Source organism: Buceros rhinoceros, unplaced genomic scaffold (assembly GCF_000710305.1).
Source record: "Buceros rhinoceros silvestris isolate BGI_N320 unplaced genomic scaffold, ASM71030v1 scaffold11331, whole genome shotgun sequence".
Lineage (NCBI taxonomy): Eukaryota > Metazoa > Chordata > Aves > Bucerotiformes > Bucerotidae > Buceros > Buceros rhinoceros.
Genome location: NW_010394868.1, coordinates 30900 through 40202, shown reverse-complemented (window position 1 = coordinate 40202; position 9303 = coordinate 30900). Strand labels below are relative to the sequence as shown.

Sequence of the window (9303 nt, the reverse complement as noted above, 5' to 3'; positions counted from 1 at the left end):
GTAGGGAAAACTGAAACACTGGCTGTTTCTCCTGAGTTTTAATGAAAGAGAGCCCTTAAGCACCATGCCTAAATAAACTCTTATTCGGTAAAGCAGCTTATTACTTTCTTCAGAAAGTGTTTTCACAGTCTGATGTGCACTATGAAACTGAAATTTAAATGCTGTCTATATTAAGATGGATTTAATCCCATGCTTTTAATTAATGATATGTTTTAGTGTTTTGTTCAGTCAAGGCTTCACTCCTTTAAAAGCTCTCAGTAAGCTCTGGGTGCTTACTAAGTAGGAAATAAATAAATAAATAAGCAAACAACTCTTAACTGGGCTTTCTACACTGATGCAACTTGATGTGTCTTCTCTCCTCCCTCTCCCCTTTGTATGTGGTTAAATAGGCAGAACTAGAATCTGACGGTGGAATGGTGGTAGAAGTAGGAGGACCTTTTTTCTCTGAATTTCATCCCAGGAAGCAGCTGCAGTGTGAAGCCTGTACCCTGCAAAGCCCACCCCGTTTGGTGTCCCTGCAGCCAAGCTGGCAACCAGCTTCTTGCACTGGCTGGTCAGGCTGGCACAGTGACACATTTCAAAGTCTGCCAACCTGTTGCCATAGGGCAGCTAAGAATTATGACCAAGTGTTATGTGGATTTAGTTAAAGTTTCTGCCACCTTTCAAGGGAGGAGAGAGCAGCTCGCAATAGTTGGTTAGCATCCCTAGGAGTGAGCACTGGGATATGTCTACTACAGTCATCTGGAGGAGAGGTAGATGGTATTTTTAAAGAAAACAATGCAAAGTAAATAAAATGCAAATATTGTTGAAGAAAGTAGGTAAAATGAACCAGAAGACATAGCTTTGTTGGAAAGGATGAAATACTGAAATTGATAAAATGCAAGGTATGATACATTTTAAGTAAGACCAGACCACTGAGGTTTGGACTTCCCAGACCAGGGCATTACACTTTGGAGGGATTATTTGTATTTCATTATATACATACTTGAGCAGATCTTTATTTTATTAACATCACCGTACACTTGATAGTTAGAAATGGAATAGCCTGATCTTTTTCTGAGCATTGTAAAGTATAAATTTTCTGTACTTTTTCCAGCTTCTTAAATCAATCATTTTAAATATTGCTAATTGTTACTCAGAGATGCTGTGCTGAGAAACGTAGAAATATATCATCATACTCAACTTATATCCAGTTTTAAATGCATTGTTAGTGATTGTTATAAAACAAATATCGTTAGCTTTCAAGAGAAATGTAACTAAAGCATAATACACTTGCATGGCTAGTTGTTTGTTATTGGCCCTTGAAGAAGTATCTTAAACTCTATTGTATTATCTTGACAAGCTGTGATTTGTAAATTGAGTCTCTGGACTGCTAATAAAAAACCCTTAGTTAAATGGTTTATTTTATTACAATAAATGTGTGACAAAAGGTTGCAAAAGAATTGTTAAATCTCAGTTTCCTAAAAACTCTCCCTTGCCTATAGAAGTCTCCTGGGATACACCTGGGTACTGCGTCAGTGGCAGAGCTCTTTGATTTTTTAAGGGTACATGGCCATAGTCTGGAGCGTTTGAGGAAAATTATGTTATAGAATGATTGCTCTCCAGGCATGTAGGCTCTGCCAAGCTGCGTTAGCCTTCCTTGTTGCCGTGATTTAAACCACACAACCAGAGTTAGGCCTGACCCTGAAGAGCATGGAAGTCTGAGCTTTTATACTTCCTCCAGAGCAACAAGCCTCTCGCACAGGAGTGATTCTGTCTTGTAGTTGAATATTTTCAAAGACTGCTGGACTTTACGTGCGTGGCATGCACTTGACGTATAGATAGAGAATGACAGATAGGCTGCTCAGTGATCTGACATCTTTAAAATGTATGTGTATTTTGGAACTTTTCTAACTGGAATTATAGTGAGAGGAGAGTACTCTGAAAACATAAGGACACTGTGCTGGAGAATGAAATGTTATAAATATTAACACCTTATTTAATGTAAAATACGTTAGATTAATAAGTAATCCATTAACAAAGTGAAGTTAAAAGGAGGCAGAAAATATGCAAGTATGTATTGAATGGGTGTACTGATAAGCAAGAGAGTAAGATGATGTGATGGTACTTTTCCCTTCCTGATTTCTTGTTACTGAACTGCCTGTATTTATTTGCAGATGGATGATGACAGAGTGGACTCCATGTTCAAGGACATGTGGAAAAGGGACCCAGAACAGACAAGTAGCCTGCACACAGCAGCTCAGAAATGGGACCCTGATCAGAGCTAGGGAGAGGGATTGCCTTGGGCCAAAGCCTGCTTCTGCACAGCGCTGTGAAGGCCAGGACTGCATGACGGTGTGGGAGGCGGGAGTCTGGTCTGAGGTGCTGCATTTATTTATACAGATAGTCCATAGTGATTATTTATGCCTTACTACTTTCTGGGAATATGATTTTTTCAGCGGCAAGTGGCACAGCTCAGCCTAATGATTTTCACGGCCCTCATGCAATGATTTGGCAAAAGGATCAGGGACTAGGAAAACCAGCCATGTAGAACTACTACATTTTACCTAGTTAATGTCCTGGAACAGTTTCTTTTGGCCAGTTTTCAAGCACGTATAATCAAGTATGTCCTGACTCTAGTACTGGGTAACTAGGAGTAAATGGAATTAAGGCTATCACTTACCAGCTACCAGACCTTGAGTTCAGAGTGGAAGCATTTCTGATGCACCTTTGAACGTATTTTTTTGATGTTGATCAGCAGATGGTTGCTGCCATTCTGTTTCAGAGAGGCTGTGAGGGTAGCTGCTTGCAAAGAACATTTCCTTCCCGTCCTCTCTCTTCTCACCTCTTTTTCCAAGAACAGGACAAGCAGTGGGCAAAAGGGCTTGTATACAACATAATTTTGCATACATCGCATCCCGAAGCATTGCTGTAGAATGTAATTACTATTCATAGAAAACATTATTATTATTGAATTATTATTCAAAATGCTCTATTAATTTAAGATCTTCTAATGGGAATGTCCATTTGGCTTTCTTCTTCTAAGAAGCTGTACTTAGAAGCTTCTGAAAGTAATTGACTGTGGAGGAAGAAGCATATTGTTCTCATTGACATCTGGACAAGCAGAAGGGGTTATCTGGAGCTTCTTCCTCCTTTGGAAGAGCTAAGGCAGTTCTCATTGCCTCTCATATCAGAAACTGTGCTATGGTTCTCTCTAGATTGAAAATACAAATACCAGCTTCTGAATGTGGATGCAGTCCCTTCTTTGGGCTCCTCTGCTCAGCAGCACACCTTGATCCCCAGGCAAAAAAGAACTAAGAGACAGGGAATGTTTTCAAAGATGAAAAGCAGATGGTAAGGTAGAGATAAGAGAAATAAATAGCAGCAGTTTGTAGTTTGGTGTACAGAGGTTTATAATGGAAGGGCTGGTTGTGAGAAGAACGGTATTCACTTACCGAGGTGCAAGAAACCCAGATTGTTTAGTTGGTTTGGTTTACTTGAGAGATGAGAAATAAGAGAACATGTTTTTGTTGGGAGCAATAAATAAATATATTTTGAAGAGTGAGGTGTTGCCCATGTCCCTTCCTACTATCACCATTTTACTGGAAGCTAGCCATTACTGCTTCCTGCAGTTATAATCAGCTTGGCAAAGGAAGGTTTTGATCTGCAAGCAGTGGGATGATCAAAAGCAGTGATAATGTTTTGAGAAGGAAATGGCATAATTTTTGGCAGTGTAAGTGGGGGTGGTGGAAAAAACCATAGATTAAGACCTTCTGTGCAACTTGAAAAGAGTTTTTACATGCTGTATATAGAGTGACTTAGAATTTTCAACTTCAGTCTGGATTCTTGCATAGTTCTAGAATATTTACTTTTCCATTTTAGCTTCCCTCCCTCCCTCCTTCCCCCCCCCACAAAAAAAAGGTCTATTAGACACTAGCAGAGTCTTTCTGAAGTTGCTTCATATCTGTATTCTTATAAACATAATTTAGATTTTCTTTCACTATATTTCCTTTCATTTGTAGAACAAAGATTGCCTAATATTTTCAGTATAACATTTTGCATTCACCTCATCAAACATTTCAGATATTTTCTTCTCCAAAAGCCTAATATTTCCTTAAGCAAATAATTTTTGATCTATTATATATATTAGGTGAAAATGCAACAATCATCATTCTGCCCTGTAAGGAATTCTTGTTCATTTGTCAGTTTCTAACAAATCCGGTGTCTATGCAATTAAAGATCGGAACTTAGGAAATCACTGAAGTCGTGAAATATTTATGTTAGCCTGGCAGAGGTCATTAGAAGGGGATAAAATGGGGTGACTATGACTTTTGTAGAAACCTGAAAAACATCTTTTTCCAACAGTGCTCTGTAAAGTGTGGTAAAGGAGTACGGCATCGGACTGTGAGGTGCACCAATCCCCGCAAGAAATGTGTTTTGTCCACAAGACCTAAAGAAGCAGAGGACTGTGAGGACTATTCCAAATGCTACATCTGGAGAATGGGAGACTGGTCTAAGGTGAGGCATCCTTGATACTAGGCGCCACAGCATAATACATTTTGCAAGCTGAGTTACTTTATAAGAATTGCTTTTATCAGAAATGTTCCCTCAGCTGAGAGAACAGTAAGGCCACAGAAAAATAAATCCCCACCAACCCAAAACATATAGTTACACTGAGACCACAGTATAAATAAAAGTCAAAAATATGAAGAAAGCATGAGATGAATCTTCAATATCATGTATATCTGGTATAAATTTGCTTTTGTCAGTAGGCAGGCAAACAACTCCAGAAACTGCAGTAACTCCAACCTCACAGTTTACACATTTCATTAATTTGTGTTTGCACATTTTATTTATGTTTCCAATTAGTTACACCCTGAAGCCTTATAGGAAAGCACCTTTAGCCTATTAAATTTCCACATAGACCGTTTAATATCTAGGAAGCATCTATTACTGTCTATTCGGAACACTTGATATAGCTGTCAGTACATTATTTCTTGGCATATGTGTTTTGATTTCAGTGAGGTACCTAAGTATAGGCCAAACCATAACAGAAGATATTGATTAGAACTGTGTTGAGCGTGTTATTGGACTGGGACCTTGAACATCTGGTTTTGCGTATCCAAAACATGCTGAAATACTGAAATTGAACCTTGTCCAGGTTTTCTTTTGCCATATCACAGACCACACTTTAGCAGAGAGACTGTATTTTTTTTCTTTCCCTTGCTTCTCTTCATAACTTTGCACATAACACTTCTACTTTCATTGCCTAACTTTACTGCAGCAGTTTTTAACTTGCTTGTATGGAGAAGTATTTAATGTATTTTTAGTTGTCTTTCATGTGATGTAACAGCTGGAAACAAGGACTAAAGCCAGCAGTGTATGACTAGCCAGCCTTCCAAGAATTAGCTGCAAGTACTCTGTGGGCAACTAGTGTTTCATAGAATTCTGCTTGGGACCTCCCATTTTATGATGACAGGGTACGAATTGTCAGTATCACATTACTATTTATTCCATATTCTTTACTTTTTTTCACATTTAAAGGATAGAGGATATTTTCAAGTGTTTATTTTTTTTTATACTGGTGACCATTTAAAGTATTTGGAAATATTTTAGAACAGCCTCACAAAATCTAGAAGACAATTCCCCTCCTTTATTACCTCAAAAGCACAGAGTAGTGTAACGATTAATTTTTTAAACAATGGAAGCAACTAACCTTCAATAGCAGGGCTACTTTTACAAAAATATGAGTTTGGCAAAAAATTTTAGTATTTGCATTTCCATACCACAGACCTTCAGTAAAAACCTGCATCATTTAGTACTAGTACCAGCAGGGAGTAGATGACGGAGAAAAGACCACCTGCTTTCTTAGCTGAAACAGCCATTCAAACAAGGTTTGCTGGTCTGGTGGGGATGCTGAAATACTGTGTTCCCAGTGCTCTCTGGAGTAAATAAGAGCTTTATTCTCTAATTCAGTACTTTTCACAAACATCTATGTCATAGATGAACGTAGAATAACTTACTTCTTCCAACTACTACTAACCAACTACTTGGTTAAAATTTACTGACATCTTGTATGTTCTGCTTTCCTCCTACAGTCAAAGCTGTAGCACTGTCACCTAAATTGTGCTTTAAACTTCAAACTAGGAGATGAGGAAGTATTTTCTATGGAATTGAGAAAACCTTTTTAACATACAGCCTGACTGTGAAGCTGAAATTTCCCCAGATTTATAGCAAAACATAGATGCTTTCTTTACAGAGACATGAGTTCAATGTAAAATACACTTGGATTTCTTTTTATTCCCTGTTTCTATTCTGTTCCATTGCTAGAATACATAGCAACATGAAGTCATGGCATACATGTTAATATGTCTGCCATGAGGGAAACAAATGGAAAGCTTAGATAAATGTTAATCTTTGCTCACTGTTTGTTTCTAACTTAGAGGATCAGTGCAGCCTTCTGTATTCACTGCTTTTACTCTTCAGGATTGTTCTTGACATTGACAGAAGGCTGTTCCTTTGAGCAGAGCCAAGTTCCCCCAAGCTAATGCCAAGACTTGGCTTGAAAAATTTAAATGACGCTTCTCACATATTGAAACAAGAGGCTTAACGTGATCCTTATTGGCTTTGCTACTCCCCCTGAACTCCTAAGGCATAATTTTAAAATGAAGCTTAAATTGCACTATTACTGAAAAGATAACATTATTAATAATCATAGTAATGCTGTAATGGAGTTAATTTGTTTTAAAGGCACAGTCACATAGAGATCAAATAATTCTTTTGCTCAGTGTTTTAACAATAATACCAAGATCAAAGAAAATTTGACCAAAATTGCAAGCTCAATAAGGTCAATAAACATATCAGTCCTTCTAAAACTCTGATGTAATTTACAAGTATGCTGTATAATCTGGCCTGTATGCAGCATTAAATTCCATAATAGCTCTAATGTCAGCAAGGTGGGTCAATATGTTAAACACTGCTATTCTTAATGTCAGTTGGACTCTGTGCCTGCCCTTGTGAGTAAAATTAGTATGATGAGAAAGTAAATAAAAGGTCAAAGTGAGCTTCTGGAGCCAGAACCTAGCAACATTACCAATTACATTGTCTTTTCCCAGTGAATGCTGTCCTTGGAATACCATACTTAACAGTGTAAAAGTTACTTTCAGATGAGGGCAGCTCATAGCTACTCTAGCATCAGGTAGGTGGAGACGTAGCTCAGTTTTACTAGTAGCAGCGTCCTTTACTAAGCTGCCCATTGCACCCATTTTGAGGCTTTAAGAGGACAGGATCACATTCAGAGGTGTTAATCATCTAAAGAAAAACAAGTAGGTGGGGGAGAGATGAAATGAAATGCATATGAACTACATGTTTACACATCTGCCTGGCTTACTAGAGAAGTTAATGTTGTCATAGAAGTCATTCTCCAAAAAAGACTTGAATGTCAACTGCATGGGGTATGCAAAGGGCAAGTCTAGGGTACTTTATGTGTAGGAAGTTGTCTGTATTTTTGTTTGCTGTTATCTGGAATCTTCAGAACATTGGTGGAATAAATTAAGTGTGAAAAGGCAGGATGAATTTTGAAAAAGAGAATGATTTGAAGAGTGGGTTTTGAAAATAATAATTAAAAGCTTGGGTTTGATATGGTATTAGTCCAGAAAGCTTTGGAGACAATTAGCAGGGGATAACAGGATCGAACACTGGACAACAGACTGCAGTGTAGGACCAGCCATTTGCAAGATGAAGAATTACACAGTATGTGCGTATAGGAGACCAGGGAAGATAATATGGTGTAAGCTCTGAAAAGACATTTGGCTGTGAAGGCTGGAAAGAGGGCACATTCAGTAGAAATGAAACAAGCAGCAGCAGTGAAATTTCTAAATAGTATCTATGCATTAGACCAGAGATGCAGAGGAGTCACATATGACGTTTGGGATAACAGTCCCAATGATTGGGATGGAGTTCGCTTTGTCTGTAGCCTGAAGAAGTGAAAATGGGGAACAAATGTTAATCTTCTAATTTTTTTCCACCCAGTCTGAAACAACATCTGAAGCAACTGCTTGATTTTTACACCAATGAGTCCCAGAGCTCGTGGCCTATTCTAAATTATTTTTTAAAGACAGTGCATGCAGTGTCCTCTAGAAAGTGGGTGTATGTGTAGTAGGAGAGAAGCCAAGTCTCCAGCTGTTGGAGGGGGGACAGAGTGAACCCAACAGGTAATAGAGAGATCTCCCAATTGAGTGGTACAAAAAGCAGCTGTCAGCGATGAGGATTGCTTCTCTTCTGCCTCAGTCAAAGAACATGTGAAAATGGAGAGAGGAGAAAAAAAAATCCATTCTTCTTTTGCCAACTATTCAGCAGTGTGGGACATTCAACCTTTAAACTGTGTGCTTAAACATTTAAACAACCCTAAATTTCCATAGCAAATAGACTCAACTGATTTCAACTCCTTTAATTAAATAACATAGAATTTGGATAATATTAATGTTTCAGTTTTACTGACAAGGTAATTAGCCTTGGTTTCATTCCTTGGATCCCCATCCAAAATTCTTAGCTCATTTAGATTCCAGTAACGGAACCATGCTGGCCAAGAGTCAAAATATGACACTATTAATAGATTTATGGATGAAGAAATTATTTGACTTGTGTGAAATAATAGAAGTCAAAATATAATAGAAGTCAAAATAATAGTGGCATCATGTTAATAATTTTTATATTGACTTAATTATACAGTTAGTTTCTAGCAAATAAGGTACGTCTTTGATTCAGAAATGAATTGTGAGCAAATCATATAGAAGATGTCAATATAATGAAATAAGAGCGGGGAGGTTTTTGTATATTTCTATCAATCCTGTAATATTAACATTTGTTTCAGGTAAAGTTTTTTTAATAGATCAATGTACTAATGTATTTTGCATGGAATAAATGTAAAGTCATATTAGTTTCTAGAAAAATAGAACAAAACGACTCTTAATCACAGCCAAAAGCACTGATAAGACTAGAAAGGATTTTAAAAGTAGACATCATCCATTTTGCACACACACAAAATCACACGCAAATGGGAAATTCTGGTCACACTTAGGTCTACTGGGACATCTTTGCTGGTTTTCTGCTACAAGCCTCTTTAGCATAAGGAAAGTTTTTGGGAATGTCAAACTGGAATCAAAAGGTAATTGTGGGTGGGTGTTGTGTCGTCTCTTGAATTGCATTATCTGTAAGTGGAGTTACGTTAGAAAAAAATGTTGTGCTACATCAATAGTTCTCATCAGGATTGAGCCTTGCTAGGCCCCATAGAAAAGAAAAAAAAGCAAGAGCAAAACAAACTTA

General features: G+C 37.7%; 1 protein-coding gene across 1 annotated transcript in view; it reads left to right on the top strand.

The window, feature by feature from the left end:
- The window catches only part of ADAMTS19 (ADAM metallopeptidase with thrombospondin type 1 motif, 19), a 54035-nt gene that overhangs the window by 31694 nt on the left and 13038 nt on the right, over positions 1–9303 (top strand). The window contains exons 12-13 of the mRNA XM_010145359.1: positions 2157–2361; positions 4345–4497. Coding sequence (XP_010143661.1) covers positions 2157–2361; positions 4345–4497 — 358 coding nt within the window. The remainder of the gene's footprint in view (positions 1–2156; positions 2362–4344; positions 4498–9303) is intronic.